Source organism: Eubalaena glacialis, chromosome 8 (assembly GCF_028564815.1).
Source record: "Eubalaena glacialis isolate mEubGla1 chromosome 8, mEubGla1.1.hap2.+ XY, whole genome shotgun sequence".
In the NCBI taxonomy this organism is placed as follows: domain Eukaryota; kingdom Metazoa; phylum Chordata; class Mammalia; order Artiodactyla; family Balaenidae; genus Eubalaena; species Eubalaena glacialis.
Window position 1 is genome coordinate 15,961,695 of NC_083723.1, and position 19,381 is coordinate 15,981,075.

The following is a 19,381-nucleotide window of genomic DNA, read 5'->3' on the forward strand; positions in this document are numbered from 1 at the left end:
AGTTCGGCAGACTCAAGCACTCTCTAAGTTTCTGTTGATTTTACCATACACAGAAATTTGTTTTAGCAGAGCCTTTAAGAAGGTAGGAACAGGCTACCTTTTGAGTAGCGTAACTGTGTTACCAAGATTATTTGGAGATAAAGGATTGTGGTGTATTTTGGCTAGTGGACCCAATAATGCTTACCTTCTGCTCTACCTCTGTGTACCCAAAGGAGATGCTTGTAGTGAGGACATTGACAAAGCAAGACGAAATACAAAGGCATTAGAGGCTGAGGCCTTGGTCTTCAGTCCCAGTGCAGAGCTCTGTTACTCTAGGCTAGAAGAGGCGACAGGCTCCTTTCCCCTAGGTGAGTAATGACCTGGAAGCAACACCCTCCATTAAGCAGGGCTGATTCCCTTAAGCCCAAACCAGTATCAGACATTAACACTGCAATGTGGAGAGGAAGACTAATCAAGGCCCACATCCCATAACAGAAAGAAAGGATTCAGGAGGACAGGTTTCCTTAGTGTCAGGCCTGGCATTGGGCTACCCCACCTGCCTCAGGTCCCGGGCAGGGCCCGAAGCAAGCCGAGCTGCCCTGGGGGAGAGAGATGCAGAAAGATGGAGAGATGGCTAGGTGGAGGGGAGAGAAACGAGACCCCATCCACATGCTGACCTGATCAAGTTCCACCTCTAAAGGTGTACTCATATATTAGGATAATGAGAAGTCACAAAATGATTCCATTAATAAAATTAAAAGATTATTATTTTTGCAGTAGCATCACATGTCATAGCCAAATCAATGTTCTTATTCCTACATCAGTGTTCTATCTGTGTTTCCTGATTCATCTTGGGGGTGGGCTTTGGGAAGAGCCAGGGGTTACCCCTACAAGCCAAGAATCTTGTATGGTGGTGACTGAAACATCCCCAAAGCAGCTTCCCTTTCCAATCTCTATTCTCTTGGACAGTTACCCACACTACTGACAACTATTCTTTCCTCTTGCCTAATACCCTCATTAGGCCTGCATTGTTCTCAAGTTCAAGTTCAGACTTGTCAGTTGGTTGGTGCTCAAGGCCCTTTGTCCTCTGGTAGTGTATGACCTCAGTAGCCTCCCCTCTTGGCCATATCCCCGGCCTCCCACCATCACTGTGCCTGTAGCTCCATTGCTCTGCTAGTGGGGACATACCACCCACTTGGTCATTGCCGTTCCTTTGTTCCTGCCCTTCCCTCTACTCAGAATGCCCTTTCTACCCACCTGTAAGGTTTAACTCAAGCATTGTGTCCTGTGGAATGCCTTCCTTGATGCCGCCTTGTAGAATCAATTGTTCTTTTGTGGTTTCATAGTATACTCTATAAATACTGCATTGTATGGTGGTTGGTGGTAGTTCTGGTTTTCCCATCAGTGCATGGTCTGAGATCCCTTATGTAGGAAACATGTCTTATTTAATTCCTGTTTTCTTATCTGTATTTATCCAGTCTATTGACAGATACATATGAAATGTTCAATATATTTGGTTGAATTGTTTTTATTGTAGACATAGCTTCAAATCCTTATAGACTCTTTCCTACACACCTGTAGAGATTTTGTAAGTGGGAACTAAATGACAAGGAAAGAAAACCTCATTTACCCTAAAATTGGTTTTTATTCCATGGGAGAATCACTAACCTCTGCAACATTAACATTTTGTCCTGATAAAATATCATTGCAGCAGATCCAGTGAAAATCGATGGAGTGGTTTTACATGTAATTAAGATAAAGCTTTTCGCAACTGAATACAGAAGATATTTTATAACACGTGCCTAAACTAAAGCATCTGAGATGATGACACATCTTTTTATTTTAGTAATAGAATCATTTTGCAATTCATAGTTGTCTTCATATTTGAGTGCAGCCAGGAATTCCTGAATTGACACTTGTTTCTCTTCTCTGAAAGGTTTTTCAGAGGTTGATAGTATGACTTCTGTTTCCAAAAGCCCAAAGTCCCAAAAGCCACAAATCCTCTTTTAGAAAAACATGGGTGTCCCTGAATTGGTTGTCTCAAAAAAAAAAAAAAAAAAAGAGAGAGACCTAATGTACTCAGCTGTGACTGTTTTCCTCCCGGTCTGTGCTGTCCTTTGCTGGCTAATTCTCAGCTGGAATATTTGCAAAGGAAACATTCAGGCTGAGGAGAGGAGACTTGGAGATGGTCAAGCTCTGGATTGTCCATAGCTGGCCCTTTGTCACAGCCCAGGTGGGTCTTCTCTGCTCTAGGCTGCACCCATCATTTCTTTGTGACCCTCATTGAAAACTTGGGGCCTTTCAAACAGAGAAGATTTCCTACTCTAGTAAATAAGATACTTCAATAATAATAATAATAGTCACACAATATGGAAGTATTTTAGCCACGCTATACACATGCATTACCAAAAAACCCTCTATTTCCATAAACTGAAAAAAGGCACCAGGCGTGACTCTTTTGATTGGGATCCATTAATGGGATGGTCACCAGAGTTTTAGTCACTTCTCTGCTGTCACTTTTGATTGAAACCAGCAGAGATGTGTTTTGGCAAATCTATTCACAATTTGTCTTTCCTTGCAGGGCTCCCCCTGTAATTGAGTTTCCCATCAGGGAGTCAGTTGGAGTTAATGTATGGACAATCTGCTGTGATTGACGACGAATGTCTTAACATTCTCCCCTCTCTTCAACCCACAGAGCAATGCCAAGACTTTTGGTTTAAAGAAGTCAAAGGAAGAACAATCTCTTCAGATAAAAAGATCTTCTTCAAAGGTAGGAGCTTATCTTCTTAAAAGGTTTAAATTAGTAATTGGTTCAAGAAGGGAATTATACCATAAAATGATGTGTTTATGTAATAGTATCACCATGTTTAATACTGTCCATCCAGAAAGTATGATGAAAGACAGCGAGCAGGGATAATGGTTGCAGAAACATGAATCATACTGCATGTCAGAGAGGATGGATCAAATACACAGGGAAGAAAACCAGCTCTTCACGTCCTTTCATAGTAATAAGATTTTTGTTTTTCTAAATCATGAATCGTATAAAGTTCAGAAAATAGACAGCAGAATAAAAGCATTGCTAGTAAACAATAGGTTTCTGATGGAATTAAAGATTTAAAACGATAAGGAATTATTTGTAAGAAAGTTTTCTTTTTGATTCAATCATCTATCAAAAATCTCCTGAGAACATATTATTCGTCCATGATTTTTCGTGTCTCACCATGAAGTCCAAGTAATACAAAGGTCTGTTTGGAAAGTTTCAGTGTTACTCTGATATATGCTTTCTGCTTTGTAAATCTCTTTCCCACCCTAGTCCGATTTATATCATTTGAATTATCAGCTCTAGAACAGACTCTGCCAGGCCAATGATGCCTTCTCAAAGGCCATTGAACTTGATGAAAAATATCTTACTTGGCGATCTGGAACACAGTTCAGAGAACTGTATCTCACCCAATAATAGCTTCCTTAAGGAATTTATGAAAGCGTGATTGTTCAGCAGTTAGCTCTCTGTCTCATAGGTTTTATTTAACAAGTAAACTCCCATGGAATTTAATTAAGAAAAGAAGATTGTATGCAAGATTTTGAGGTAGTAAAATCTTGCAACATGTTGTCCCTTGTCCTTGAGAAGTCTGAAATTGATCCATCCATATGTCGTTTTGTATTTTTCATGCCTCTGTTGAATTTGCTTCCGTTATGTTGTACTGAAACTAAGTGTATATGACTAACTAGTTTTTGTGATGTTTCAAAATCCCGCCAGAAATCCCCAGATCAGTAGCCTGGAAACTAAGGAGGCTGCTTTGTGAATCAAATAGCACACGTTTTGTTCTGCTTGGAGAGGTCTCAAAGTGAAAATGATTAAAGACTAGCAACATTGCTGAGTTAGATAATTTTGACCAATACCGAAAGAGCCTGAATTGTGTATGAATGGCTCTTTGAATTGAAAGCTCCCTCGTCAATGTAAAATGACTGATAAAGTTTTGATATACCTAGACATACCTCCTTCCAACAAGTGTCCGTATTTCATAAAATAAATACACCTGCAAGGTGAGGCAATGTGAGAGACCCCTCCATTCTAGCAGGGACGTGAAAGTTTGCCTACACTGAACCACAGTTGTTAGGAACTAAGAATTAGTAGTAACAGTGGTGTTAGCACACACTTTCCACATCCTTGGACAGCAATACCATAGAAGTGAGTACCGCTTCCACAAGACTCTTAGGCAAGGAAAGCTTTTTATTAAAAGAGAGAGTTTGTGCACAAGGAAGAAGGCAGAAAAAAGTGCCAGCTCCCTGAGTAGAAGGGGCAAGTTGCTTTTATAACAGTAGAGAGGGCTTGTCTCATGGTCACTGATAATTTCCAGAAATTGTCAAACTTCTTGATCGGCAGCAGGTGGCTCCATGGTGGCCGGCAGGAATAGGGAGTACTTCTTTGAGGGGAAAGGAGTGTGGCAGAATTTTCTGCAAGAAAGTACCGGAACAGATAAGGATAAAGTTTATAGTTGAGTCTTGTGGCAACTAGGTATACTCGTGAGTGTAACAGAGATAAAGTTCATCTTTTATTCCTGCCAGCCTGGTTTTTGTCTCTGGGACCCAGGCCCCCAGGACCTTTGTTCTTTAGCTTCCAAGGCCTATTTTGCTCAAAGCCGTTCCCTGGTCCTTTCCCAAAATGGCTGTACTCTTGTCTTCCGGTCTCAGTGGTAAGTAAAGTGGCCTACCAATCAAACACCAGCACCAGCAGTAAGTGCTGGCAAGTTCTTCTGTAGATAGCATATTGTGTGATACTCGGGAGAGGTAGGAAGACTGAAAGACCAGGAGCTTATTTGTAAATGGTGGTTTCTAGTGAAAGGGGGAATATACACAAAGACAAGGCAAGCAAAGGGGCCGCTGGGAAGGTGGGCATGGTGCCCTTGTAAGGTGGCAGCAGTGGGGCTCCATAAGGTGATTCCTCAGGGAGTTTTCCTGGCTGGTTGCATTATTTTCTCATCCATTCACTGCATGAGAGTTATTTGACTTCAAATCTCTGTCTTCTAGGGCAACAAGTGAAAAAGTTCAATTCTGCCTTTCTCGGTACATTTTCTCAGTGATCTTCTGGGCCGCTCTTTTGTCAGATGACTACAGTGAACTTTTAGTCGTTAGGCTCTAGTAGAGCCACAAAAATATCTCATTTTATCTTCATGGAGGATTTCATCTGGTGGAAACTGAACACTGACTGCCTTCCTGTGTCTTTCCCTTGCCTCACAAAGACTCCCTGGAACTTCCTGAAACTCTAAAGCACACTTGTATTCAGAATGTCCTCAGGCTATTCAAGAATTCGGCCTCTGACATTAGAATAGAAAGTGTTTTGGAAACTACTTAGAGTTTTCAGTAGGCTTTTCCACGTTCACTAGTGGGCTGTGGTATCCGAAAGATGTGGGCAGCCAGGGCCATGGTTTGTGAAGCCTCACCACACCCCACATCCCTCTGTCTGGAAAGTGGTACCCCTCCCCATGTCCGGTTGCATGTAAAAACTGCGTTCGCATTCATCAGCAGCACTAATGTGTAAGTTCTCTCCGAGGAAAATCTGCCTTCTACCTGACTTGAAAACCTTGAGCTGAAATGTAGGGACAGTTAATGGTGGAATTGTTATAAGCAACCGGAGTTGCAGGGGGCACCCCCAAAATCACTCTGAATACTGGTTTTCTGCTCTGGCTACGTTTGTGTGAGTTGGGTCCTGGTTGTAACCATGATGAGTCTGAAGAAACATCATGCTCGTGCTGTACCTTAAAGCATGTTCCCATTGGGCAAGCCGTAGAAGAGGGAAAATCTGGCAGGTTATTGGAGTTATTTAATGATTGTTTTTGGTTGATGATTTCAAAGTTGTTCTTTCCCTCGGGCTCATGATACTAACTTTTTTAAATGATGCAGATGTCTTAGGAGACTGGTAGTTCTATTCTGACTAGATAACAGTAAAACTGATAACAGTAAAAAGACTTTCTCTTATGATTAAGTTGATTTGTAAATGTGAATCAATATTTAAACAGTAGTCCAGCTGGCACTACTGTTTTGGATACTATTTGACAGTATAGAGATCTATCAAAATTTTGTCCTACAGGATCATTTTAAGGCTGGTAAGTTTCATTTCATGTTTACTCGACACCAGACAAACCTAGGAGACAAACATCATCCACAAAAGGAATACTTGCCTACGAAACCAGAGGTGAAAAGCTCATCAATAAAAGCAATTACCCTGAGTCTCGAGCTCTAGCTGGCAGCCAAGCGTACGAGCTCTGCGATCAGCGGCCGCCATCGACGTTGCTTCGTTTCCTCTGGGCTCATCTGCGCCACTCGCTCGCCACACACTCCGCAGTCATAGCAGCTATCATGGTAAAGCTTGCAAAGGCCGGTAAAAATCAAGGTGACCCCAAGAAAATGGCTCCTCCCCCAAAGGAGGTAGAAGAAGATAGTGAAGATGAGGAAATGTCAGAAGATGAAGAGGATGATAGCAGTGGAGAAGAGGTTGTTATTCCTCAGAAAAAAGGCAAAAAGGCTACCACAACTCCAGCAAAGAAGATGATGGTTTCCCCAACAAAAAAGGTTGCAGTTGCCACACCGGCAAAGAAAGCAGTTGTCACCCCTGGCAAAAAGACAGCCGCTACGCCAGCCAAGAAGACGGTTACACCTGCCAAAGCAGTAGCAACACCTGGCAAAAAGGGAGCCACACCAGGCAAAGCATTGGTAGCAACCCCTGGTAAGAAGGGAGCAGCCGCTCCAGCCAAGGGAGCAAAGAACGGCAAGAATGCCAAGAAGGAAGACAGTGATGAGGAAGATGAAGACGACAGTGAAGAGGAGGATGAGGATGATGAAGAGGAGGAGGAGGATGAATTCGAGCCAGCGGTGATGAAAGCAACTGCTGCTCCTGCCTCAGATGATGAGGATGACGAGGACGAAGATGACGATGAAGACGACGAGGAGGAGGATGAGGATGACGAGGATGACTCTGAAGAAGAAGCTACGGAGACTGCACCAGCCAAAGGAAAGAAAGCTCCAGCAAAAGCTGCTCCTGTGAAGGCAAAGATCACTGCTGAAGATGAAGATGAAGAGGATGACGATGAGGATGAGGAGGATGACGAGGAGGAGGAGGATGAAGACGAGGAGGAGGAAGAGGATGACGAGGAGGAGGAGGAAGAGGATGACGAGGAGGAGGAAGAACTTGTCAAAGAAGCACCTGGAAAACGAAAGAAGGAAATGACCAAACAAAAAGCAGCTCCTGAAGCCAAGAAACAGAAAGTGGAAGCCACAGAACCAACTACATCTTTCAATCTTTTTGTTGGAAACCTGAACTTCAGTAAATCTGCTCCTGAATTGAAAACGGGTATCAGTGACCTTTTTGCTAAAAATGATCTTGCAGTTGTTGATGTCAGAATTGATGTGTCTAGGAAGTTTGGCTATGTGGATTTTGAATCTGCTGAATACCTGGAAAAAGCCTTGGAACTCACTGGTTTAAAAGTCTTTGGCAATGAAATTAAACTAGAAAAACCAAAGGGAAAAGACAGTAAGAAAGATCGAGATGCGAGAACACTTTTGGCTAAAAATCTTCCTTATAAAGTTACTCAGGAAGAATTAAAAGAAGTGTTTGAAGATGCTGTGGAGATCAGATTAGTCAGCAAGGATGGAAAGAGTAAAGGGATTGCTTATATTGAATTTAAGACAGAAGCTGATGCAGAGAAAACCTTGGAAGAAAAGCAGGGAACAGAGATAGATGGGCGATCCATTTCCCTGTACTATACCGGAGAGAAAGGTCAAAGTCAAGACTATAGAGGTGGAAAGAATAGCACTTGGAGTGGTGAATCAAAAACCCTGGTTTTAAGCAACCTCTCCTATAGTGCAACGGAAGAAACTCTTCAGGAAGTATTTGAGAAGGCAACGTTTATCAAAGTGCCCCAGAACCAGAATGGCAAATCTAAAGGGTATGCATTTATAGAATTTGCGTCATTTGAAGATGCTAAAGAAGCTTTAAATTCATGTAATAAAAGGGAAATTGAGGGCAGAGCCATCAGGCTGGAGTTGCAAGGACCCAGGGGATCACCTAATGCAAGAAGCCAGCCATCCAAAACTCTGTTTGTCAAAGGTCTGTCTGAGGATACTACAGAAGAGACATTAAAGGAGTCGTTTGACGGCTCTATTCGTGCAAGGATAGTCACTGACCGGGAGACTGGATCCTCCAAGGGGTTTGGTTTTGTAGACTTCAACAGTGAGGAAGAGGCCAAAGCTGCCAAGGAGGCCATGGAAGATGGTGAAATTGATGGAAACAAAGTTACTTTGGACTGGGCCAAGCCTAAGGGTGAAGGTGGCTTCGGTGGCCGAGGAGGAGGCAGAGGTGGCTTCGGTGGCAGAGGTGGTGGCAGAGGTGGCTGAGGTGGATTTGGTGGCAGAGGCCGGGGAGGCTTTGGAGGGCGAGGCGGCTTCCGAGGAGGCAGAGGAGGAGGAGGAGACCACAAGCCACAAGGAAAGAAGACGAAATTTGAATAGTTTCTTCTATCCCTGTCTTTCCCTCTTCCATTTGAAAGAAAGGACTCTGAGGTTTTTACTCTGTTACCTGCTCAGTGACGGAGCCTTCTGAGGACATTCCAAGACAGTATACAGCCCTGTGGTCTACTTGGAAATCCGTATAGATAACATTTCAAGGGAGATAACCCTGTTGGTGTTGACTGGATATTCGTAAAAACTTTTTAAAGAGATGAGTGATAGAGCTAACCCTTATCTGTAAGTTTTGAATTTATATTGTTTCCTCCCATGTACAAAACCATTTTTTTCCTACGGAAAAAAAAAAAAAAAAAAAAAAAAAAAGCAATTACCCTGAAAAAATAAATAAAAGCAATTACCCTGGGAAGCCCAGAACTTCCAAAAACCAAGACAGGGACGTAAATCTAAGCAAAGGGTTTTATACCAGTTAAAATTGGGGTATTGAATCAACTAGAAAACCGGAACAATCTTTTCTGATACTTATTAACTTCCTCCGTCTTCCCCTGACCTATGATGAGGGCAAGCTCCAGCTTTCCACTCAGTGACAGCATCTCCTGAAACATTACTGAGCTTGGACAGTTCCTCCCCTGTGGTCCCGGCAAACTTCTTCGTGGAATGACAGCTCGCTACCAGAGAGCAGCATTCCTGGAAGCCGAATGAGAGGGGATGTAGGTTCTTTCCTTCCATCCTGGGGTTCTGCTCAGTTTTCCATTTCTGTATGGAATCTGAGTAACACCCTGTGACCTGGAGTCAGATGGAAGCATATGAAATCCCATGGACAGTGTTTCTGTAGGGAGGTTGAGTTATAATACACTTCCCGATCTTTATCTCTGAGTCATCACAGCATCCATGATTGAGATGCCTCTATGGATCAAGTCCCTTCTGCCCCTTGCATCCTGTCCTCGTGATTCTTATGAGACACAACCATTTTCCTCCGGAAATCCACCCTAACTGCCTCCCACTGCTGCGGGCTGCTCAGTTTGGTAGTTGTCTCAGGAAGAGCTGTGGAAAGGCGTCTGAAGAAAGACATCAGCATCCTCTATTGGGAGGTAGTGGGAGGTGGGTGAGAGAGTGATGGGAAGGGTGGCATTGTGTCCTGTGGCAGTAGCAATCAGTGCTGGTAGTCAGTAGAAGGAATTCTGCAACTTGCATGCGTCCCTCCCCTCTCCTCCCACTGTGGTCCAGTGGGGAGAAATACCTGTTTTGGAACTAGAAGGAGAACATTGCCTGAGTCACTCCAGTACTGGAAATGTGTAGCGACTTAGCATTTATACACCAAAGGGCTGATGCGATTATCTTTACAACAGATACTTACTGGATCAGATTTGTTTTCCCTGCTGCACTTTTGGCTTGCAGCTTTTAAATGGTTTCTAGGTCATCAGAATTAGAGCTGGTGACGAGATAAGGCGAGATCAGGGGAACACGAACTTTAATGTGGGGAGCTCACCGAAGGGCTGGAATTGTGCCACCAGAGAGGGGAGCCACTGCCCTGTGACCTTGGCTCCCAGCAGTAAAACCACTACTGAAATAACTCTGCCCCTGGGAGCATGTTTATTCAAAATGATCGTAGTAAAGGGCATCCCTTATTCATTCCGAATTATCTTTACGTTCAGCATTCTCATGATCAGATCAATATTTTGCTCACCCTAACCTACTGAGTGAGATGCTCTGAATGTTAACAGTACTGGAAAGCTTTAAATGCTCAGGTCCACAGAACTCTGAACACACAAAGGTAGGTTTGTGTGCCCAGGTTCTGAAGGTGCTTTATCAGATCCCTTCCTGCCAGCATCTGGACATTTCATCCGGGGCTGCTTCTGGAGGGAGTCAAATCCTGGCAGGACCGTTATCTAGGGAACTACCCAGGAGGAAAATGAAGCCCAGTGTGGAGCAGGAGGCCAGGCCCAGGCCCCTGCTGGGAATGCAGTGTGTTGCCGTCACATCTGAGTGCAGACACAGATGCTTGGACTTTTTTTTTTTTTTTTGCTTTGCTTTGTTGTGTTTTATTTTGTCTTTCGCGACAGCAATTCGTTTTGTAAGGCAAAGAAAAAAAAAAACTCTTGGAAGGATTCAAGTTTTCATATCTTCAGAAGGCATTTCTACAGCTTTTGTCAAACTTAGCTGGTCTGTAAAGCGTCTTTGTTTCTGGTTGACTGTTGCAAAAAGCAAGTCCATAAACTAGCACGCATCCAGGAGAGAATGATTTCTATTGAACGAGTCGAGTGGGATATGGTGCATGGGGCCAGTCCTGAAAAGGGTTTTGTTTCTTGCAGCATGGTGGAAATTCACATTCATATTGCTGCTGTGCGTTTGTTAGCATGCACGGTTAAACAATGGGGCATGCCAGCCGACTCGGCGGTGTTGATTAATGCATTCCTTGAACGTGTTGATTAATGTGTTCCTGCGATGCCTCCTCAAGCCGAGGCTGCACCTGAGGTGTGCGGGATGTGCCATCTCACCGGCTGTGTGTCGTTCACATGGGCCCATTTGCACATGGGTCTTCCGGGTGTATATTTCACACCAGCGCCTTTGTAAATAAAACCACAGATCTAGGAGATTTTTTACAGGAATATTCTCCTCTGGCAGAAGTGTTCTATGTTAAATCTAGCAGGAACTCTATAAAACTGTGAGTTTTATAGAAGGAATGGTCTTCCAGCTAAACGTAAACCCTTGATGCCATCTGTCTGTCCTATGGGCGATCCTGCCCTGACTTTCATTTTTGTTCTCAAAGTTTTCGTAAAGAAAAAAAGAGCAGAAAATACCTATAGAGTGCAATTTTCACTTGAATAATACAGGAAGAGTTATGCAAAGGGCCTGCCCGTTAGACATTTGGTGAACTTGGCATCTCAATTTTGGAAATCCACTCTTCCCAGAGGCAGGGATTGCCATCAACCAGGCCAGGGTAATTCTGTTTCCAGTCAGCTTCATTCAGGGTTGTGACGTTTCTTGCTGTATTATGAATTCCCATTAAACCACTTTTTTTTTCATAGCTTGTTTCCAAAAAGGCTTATCTTGATGGGGTTCTGCTTGGCTGAGGGTTTGAAAAAGATTTGTGTTTGAGAGTTTTTATTTGTTTAGTATCTTATACTTGTTATTTGAGACATAAGAATTCTACTGCTACTTTTAAAACTTCCTGACCCCAGAATTTTCAGCAAGATGGCAAAAATGAAGAGAAAGCCATGTTCTAAAATGGTGAGAGAAGGTTTGAGCATCAGATAAGTGATTCAGCAGTGCCGGCGTGATGGTGTTAACACTGTGTCTTGAGGTTCCAACTATAGCATTTTAACAAAGGAAAGGCTATTTAGAAAAAATAATTTTTTTTCTAAAAAAAAGTGAACAAGTTCATTCTGAACAAGAAGGAATTTTTATATATTAGAGAATTCATGTATGGAACTATTATATATAGAAGTAGTGGCATCACCAATATCCTATTTAATAATTGGCATGAAATTAATGGTGAAGGATGACATTCTGATATTTTCAAGAATAAGATTTGAGTGAAGATTCTTTATTCCATTTAGACTTAGCAGTGACAAGACCATTCAAAGGTCTACTTCGGAAGGTTCATAGAAAACATGACTTCTGTTATTTGATTAATGACATCTCACCCCCAATTTACTATTACTTTAAAATGCTTAGTTATGTCTGCCTTACAAGGAATATTTGTGGGAAAATAGTAAAATATTTAAGTACTTCCTTGGCAGGCATACATAAGCTTCTCTCTTGGAACTCAAGGTACACAAAATACGTGTTTTAAGTCATTATAATACATATTTGATGTGGAAGACATATTTGGGGAAACTCATCTTATTTGATTTTCAGAGACCCTCTAATTATATGATATGTTTACAAGAGAAATGCACCAAAATAACTGCCTAAGAGGGAGTTCACATTTGTGATTAGACATGCGTTTTCCTGGTTAGCTTGAATTATACAAGAATTGAAGGGGTAAACAAAGAGAAGCAGCGAACATGATTAATCCATTTTTCTGCAAAGCTCTTGAAACAGTACTGAATAAAAGCCTTGCTGACAGAAGCTGTTAGCCTGGTGAAGGAAAGGCCATAGGAACAGGTTGTGAAAAGAGAGGATGGAAGGCAGAGAACAATCCACATGGAGAAGGGGCACAGAGAAAATGGTTCCTGTCAATTTCTATTGTATTTATTTATTTTTGTCAGTAAGCACAGAGAACGTGGCGTTAATGTAGTTTCCTAAATGGCTTTGTTTCCTGGGGCAAAAAAAAAAAAAAAAATCTGAGAAATAGGAAGAATTTGACAAATATAACTAGACACAGCTACCATATTCAAATTATTCAAATGAGCTGAAAAATAGATCAGTCTAAGTTCAAAGTATCTGTAAAATATTTCTTCATTATGTAATATTTCCCTCTTATAGAGAATCCAACTATAGATATGCTTTAATATTTAAAAAAGGTCTTCAAATTGATTTCTTGTGCAAAATAATAAAAAGCTTTCTTACCTAGAGGAGTAGGAAAAAATAAGTACGTCTTAGACAGCCTCTGGCACCATCCTGGGTGCTGAGTTCATGCTCTGTAAATATTTGTTGAGTTGAAATGAATACTTGTTATATACCAAAACCAGAAGTCATCCCTAGAGAGAACTTTCCCCCGAATTTTCTCTCTGGGTCTTTCCGTTTGTTGCTGATGGTTGTTGGCTACCCAGAGCAGCTTTATGGTAAATACATGAAATAAAATTTTCATTTTCCTGAAAACAAACCTTTGGACACTAGGATTTTTCTTCTGTAGAGCAACCCCCAAGTTTAGTGAGGAAGTAGATTTCAAATATCTATCTTATAATGGACTTGCTGATTCTGTCCAAATTATTTTTATTACTGAATTGTAGCTGCCTTGATTCGATACATACAAGAGGAGCATGCAAAGATCTTTGCATAAAGGGGAAGCAATTGAAAGACTTTCTTTTATAAAACAAATTTTCCTCAACTGAGAGTCAAACATAGCTCTGCACAAGTAGGGTGTTGAATCACCACTGAATGACTTATGGGACCATTGCCCATACTTGAGCCTAGAATCTCACCAATATTTCACCAATAAATCAAAGTTTATTTTGGAGTTATTTGGGTTTCATTAATACAAATAAGATACTAACCTATAGGACCTACATATAGTGCCTGTAGGATGACCATCTTCATTATTAAACATTACTGATTGCTTCTTGTGTATAGGGAGCTATGAGAAGTTCTGATAATGCAGTCTGCATGTGTACATACATACACATGTATGTACTAGGTGTACGCGTAAAAAGAAAGCACAGAGTAGCATTACTGACTGTTAAATGTGTGGGACAGGCTGAAAGTGCCCTGGGAGTTCAGAGGAGTGGTGACCACTACATACTGGGAGGCTAACAGAGGTTTATGACCACTTTGAACTTGAACTGATCATTGAAGGAAGAATGGTTCTAAAACTAGTTCAGAAAAACTAAATTGAAAAGAGTAGATGTTACAGTGGGGGAATGGCAGCCTTGAGGGGGATGGGAGATAACCATGGTATTTGCATCGCCAAAGGACAAAATAAGTAAACCAATTTAAAGCAGAAGGTAGACCTAAGATGTGGTTGAAAGTGGCTTTGGAGAGCTGTTTGTTCCTTTCTTCCTTTTTTTCATGAATGAATAAACATTTATTCATTTGTCCATGAGCTACTGTGTTTCAGACACCCTCAAAGAGTAGCAGGCAGGCTATACTATACATGACAGGTATATAGCACAGTTATTGCAATATGGTGTAATTAGTCCCGAAAAGGTAAAAATAATACATATATATATTTATGTGTGTGTATATGTACATATAAAGGGATATGGTGATACAGAGGCAAATGTGACAACTCTGCATGGTGGCATCAGGAAAATCCTTGAGAAGGAACATGAGACATGAGTAGGCATCTTCTGGGCAGATGTAGAGAGGGACATTCCAGGGAGAGCAGATACCACTAGAAGCCTGGCGGTGGGTACACTTGGAGAGCTTGGTATGGTTGAAGATGGAGAAACTGGAGGCGCCGTGAAGGCGGGTTGGAGCCAGGAGTTGTGGGATTCCACTTCAGGATTTTGAGTAAGGGAGTCACATGATTAGATCTGAGTTTAGAACAAGTACTCTGTCAACTGTATGTAGAATAGATGGGTGAAACTGGAAGCTGGAAACCAGTAAGAGGTGAGAAACGAGAAGAAGCAAGAGAGCCTGACCTAGGATCCTAGCAGAGGGGACCATTTACAGTGTATTTGAGTGGACCTATATGCCACTCAGCAAAGGAACAAAGAATGAGGGTAAGCAAGTCCTGACCTTTGGCTTTAGAGACTGGGTGGATGGTGGTGCTACTGACCGGAATAGAAAATGCAGAAGGGCTGCTTTTGAGAGGAAGAGGGAAGATTCCGTCATGATTATATTGCATCTGAAATATGTCTGATGGTGAATATACTGTACTGAGTTTGACTTATGTTCAGTTATGAACCTGTTAAGTTCACGAGTGAGAAGTAAGGTGTGTCCACCATTGTTTCGAGAAGGTTAATTTGGCATCGGTGTTTTAGGAAAATGAAAGCACATTGAAGATGAGGAAAGCTGTTAGGAAACTCTCTGTATAGATGCGTGAGAACCGAGATCCCCAAACAAGGAGAGAGGCTGCAGGCATGGTGAGTAGAGATGCCGGAGAACAGCAGATGCTGGAGAACTGCAGCCCCTCGCCTTTCATGGTTTGGGTTAAATTTAGCGGAGCTTTTGTCGCATGATTCCATGATTGTTCCATTCAACAATCCTAGTTGAGCCACCTCTGCCTTAGGTGAGTCCTATCCCTGGAACTCAGAGAACTGGGTTGGCAGCAGTGATACCTGGTCCTCCCAGGCTGTCCTCAGAATGAGTACACTTTGTTTGAAGAAGGGGGCCGGTTACCCATGGACCACATGTGAGGGGAATTAACGCCATCAATCATCTTCAAGAGAACAACTGGCTGTAGAAACCACAAGGTCAAAAACTCTTATTAACCGAACGACCTAGAATGTATACAACTCAGACTGAAATGACTTTCTCAAAGAATGATCTGAATAAAGAAAATTTTGCCAAGGGCAAAAATGAAGGAAAGCAAGTACATAGCATTCCCCAGGGTCACTGGAAACAGTTCTTGAAGCAATAACATGGGACAATTTGTCATTATTACTAAGCACACACATTTGAGTCCAATGTCAGGGAAAAGAGCTCCATTGTTTTGTTTCTGTTGTTATGTTCATGGTGGGTTTTTTTTTTTTTTGTCCTGTGATAACTATTTGGAAAGGGTGACCAGTTAGATACATGCCAAATGACTGAGGTGGTATTTCCATGAAACGTTTCCATTTTAATAATTCTTTCAGATTTCTAGATGAAAGACAGTTTAACCCTGGGGCATATGCTAAGATGAATCACACGTCTCAGAAAGTGATGCATTGGCTGCAGCGGGAATTCATGTGTACTTTTGGACACATTCTGGCATAATTAATGCCCCAAATCATAATTTTAAATGCCCAAATCATAATTTATATTCATACATTTTTCATTTTGAACTTCTAGGTATTTCTTAATCAAAACTCATACCGCTGTCCATTGATCGTCCATTCAGCCAATCAAATGGAAAAGAACTGTAGTTTTTTAAAAAATAGAAAAATTATCTAATTTCCCTTCTACTTCTCATGTGCATAGGATAAGCAGAAAAAAATCCCGGATCTGACTTGGTACTCCTTTCATTTATCCCAGAGACATGGGATGGGCTAGTAAGTGGCCATGTGTTCATGCCGCAGGGGCACCCTGCTTGTTTCCTTCTGTAGCTCAACCGGTCCGGTCCTTTTGTTACTAATAACCTCCCAGGTGCCTGGTACCAATTCTTCCCTAGTTCTAATAAATTAGAAAAGCAAATGAAGAAATTCTAGGTTGTAAAGCCAGATCTGATGCAAATTTTGCCTGGTCCCTTTATATTAACTTCTATTTCCTCCTGGCCTGTGTGCCTCAACCAGGGGAGACTCTTGCCGTTCTTCTCTGGGGTGTTCGTTTGCCTCCTTCCTGTTTCACTGCCGCTCCTTGTTTAGCACAGCATGGAGCTAAGTCACGTTCTCCAAGGATCTCATCTTACCCAGGGCTGCATTTGTCCTTTGCTTCTGGGTTTTGTTGGCATATATGTATGACATGAGGGCCTTTATGGAAAATAGCTGTTTACTGTAAAAATAACATCTGGGAGCCTCTCTGGCTGTATTCCATAAAGACAAGTTAGTTTAATTTCATATAATATATTTTAATGTCTTCCCAATGGTGATGGCACTTCTTCAATATTTAATAAGGGAAAATTAACAGTGTTACAGTAACAACTGAGAATAATCAAAATATGCCCTAAGCAGTATTTTTTATATCAACTTTCTTTCTTTATTCCTTCCTCCCTCCTTCCCTCCCTCCCTTCCTTTTCTTTCTTTCCTTCCTTCTTTCTTTCCTCTTTCTTTCTTTCTTTCCTTTCTTTCTTTCTTTCTTTCTTTCTTTTCTTTCTTTTCTTTCTTTCTTTCTTTCTTTCTTTCTTGCTTTCTTTCTTTCTTGCTTTCTTTCTTTTCTTTCTTTCTTTTCTTTCTTTTCTTTCTGTTCATGCTTATAAAAAAGCCAACAGAAGTTTTGGGAAGGATTAAATTTGTATGTAGACAGTAATAACTTAATAGTGGAATTGAATATTCCCAGTGATACCTATTCTAAAAACCATTATGTCCTACTATTAATAATAGTCACCATTTAGGAAGCTTATTCAGTGCTAGACATGTTCTAAGCACTTTACGTGTTTTATCTCATGTTATCCTCACAGTAACCTGTTATTATCCTCATTGTATAGACGAAAAAAACTGAGGTACGGAGTTAAATACATTGCCCATGGACACACAGCTAGTAAATGGTAGAACAGGGGTGCAAAAACCAAGTGAGTCTAATTCCAGAGCCTGTGTGCTTCACCACCACACCTCTGCTTGGGCAAGAGAGGTGCCCACCAGAATGCTTGATTAGTTCATAAGGGACGCCCTTGGCCTTGGGAGTTCTGGTCACTGTGCTGTGTGTTCATGACAAATAAGGCCTCATAGGGAAGTCAAAGCTATTACCCTCCTGCCCACTCCATCAAATAATAAATCTAAAGGCTGTCAAGGTTGTTGCACTGCACCTGCGGTGCTAAGTATCCCTCCCATGTTCATGCGTGTCGTGTAGAATAAGTGAGTGCTACAGAAAGAAAACAACTCTAGGCCGAACAATATACTATGGTTAGGGATGCTTGCCTGCTTCAAGGTAGTATTACAGTAGTTTTGGGCATTCTTATCTCTTGTGAGGCTGATGCTATCTGAAAAAGAAGTTCTTGGAATTTTAGTGTCAGTGTGGTTTGCTCACAGCTATGACATTTGTCCACATGAATAAAAATAGTCATAATTAACACTTGTTCTTTGTACCTTGTCACCACTCCCCATCCAGCCTCTTCCCTCCCAGAGCTCTTCCACAGGAACCCAAGCCGTGTCTTATCCACACAGGATTTTGAAGGCACCTAGTTCTACCGCTTCTCCGAAATGACCTGGCCAGTGCTTTAGATGTGATTTCCCACTCTTTTCCCTGCCCCCTTCCCATCCTAACCCAGTGTTTGTGTTTTAATAGAAGGATCTGGAAAATAGCTTGAAGATATGGAAGAAGGAACAATTAAATCTTATCATTAGATTCAAGTAGTAAAATTCCAGGCAGAGGGTTTATCCTTTTTGGCCAGAAGAGCCCTGCCCCACAAATTCTGAAATCAACACACAGTAAAACTATCTACTCATAAATCTCCCACCCACTTAGATTATAGTTATTTCAGTGGTGCCTTTTAGAGAATGATCATGATAAATACATACTTTTTTGTCTAAATATGACCATTAGTAATAAAGTATGGCGAGTTTGGGATTAACATATACACACTACTGTATATAAAATAGATAATCATCAAGGACCTACTGTATAGCACAGGGAACTATACTCAATATTTTGTAATAACCTATAAGGGAAAAGAATCTGAAAAAGAATATATATATGTATAACTGAATCACTTTGTACACCTGAAACTAACACAACATTGAAAATCAACTACACTTCAATCAAAAAAGAGAAAGATTTTTTAAAAAGTAATAAAGTATGGCTTTACAACCTGCATTTTATTTAAATTTGTATTTAGTTTTAAAAATTATCTCATTGTCAAATATTTCATTCTAGAGAATACTTAGTTTTTTTATCCTAATTAAGTTTGTGCAAAGCCCAAACTCTTACCCTGACTTCACTTTTATTCCTCTCCCCCGACTCTGTTCTCCGTACATTGGCCCCTTTGCTGTTGCTTCAACAAGCCAGCCTTGAACAAAGGCCACCTCAGGGCCTTTGCACAGTAGTTCCCTCTGTCTAGAACACTCTTCCTGCATATGTGCCCATAGCTTGCTCCCTCTCCTTCAGGTCTTTGCTTAAATATCACTTTCTGGAGAGCCATTTCCTGATCCTGTGGTTAAGCAAGTGTACCTGTGTGTATGCACACACACACATGCACACACACACATACACACATGCACACACACACATACCTGGGAACCCCTATCTCCCTCTCTAGTTTTATTTTTTCCTCCATAGTACTTACCCTATAAACTATATAATTTACTGTTTATTTTGTTATTATCTGTCTCCCTTCACTAGAGCGTAAGGTCCGTGAGAGCAAAAACTTTTTGTCTGTTGGGTTCATTAATATACCCCAGCACCAAGAATACTGCCTGGCATGTAGTAGGTGCTTAATTTGCTCAGTGAATGAATTAATGAATGCAGTCTTATGAAAGTTTAAAGTTCCAGCCCTTTGTCAGATAATGTCATTAGCTAAAGAAATTCCACCTCATTTTTGTGTCAC

General features: G+C 41.4%; 2 protein-coding genes across 3 annotated transcripts in view; both read left to right on the top strand.

The window, feature by feature from the left end:
- Nucleotides 1-19,381, top strand: part of NRCAM (neuronal cell adhesion molecule) — a 245,235-nt gene that overhangs the window by 87,068 nt on the left and 138,786 nt on the right. For both annotated transcript variants that reach the window (XM_061197587.1, XM_061197588.1), the window contains exon 2: nucleotides 2,675-2,749. The gene's annotated coding sequence lies outside the window, so the exon portion shown is untranslated. The remainder of the gene's footprint in view (nucleotides 1-2,674; nucleotides 2,750-19,381) is intronic.
- On the top strand, nucleotides 6,213-8,574 carry LOC133096749 (nucleolin-like). The gene has a single exon (XM_061198417.1). The coding sequence runs from the start codon at nucleotides 6,337-6,339 to the stop codon at nucleotides 8,368-8,370; it is 2,034 nt and encodes a 677-aa protein (XP_061054400.1). The 5' UTR covers nucleotides 6,213-6,336; the 3' UTR covers nucleotides 8,371-8,574.

Excerpts from the sequence above, each read along its gene's own strand:
- LOC133096749 (XM_061198417.1), top strand. The coding sequence starts at position 6,337 with ATGGTAAAGCTTGCAAAGGCCGGTAAAAATCAAGGTGACCCCAAGAAA.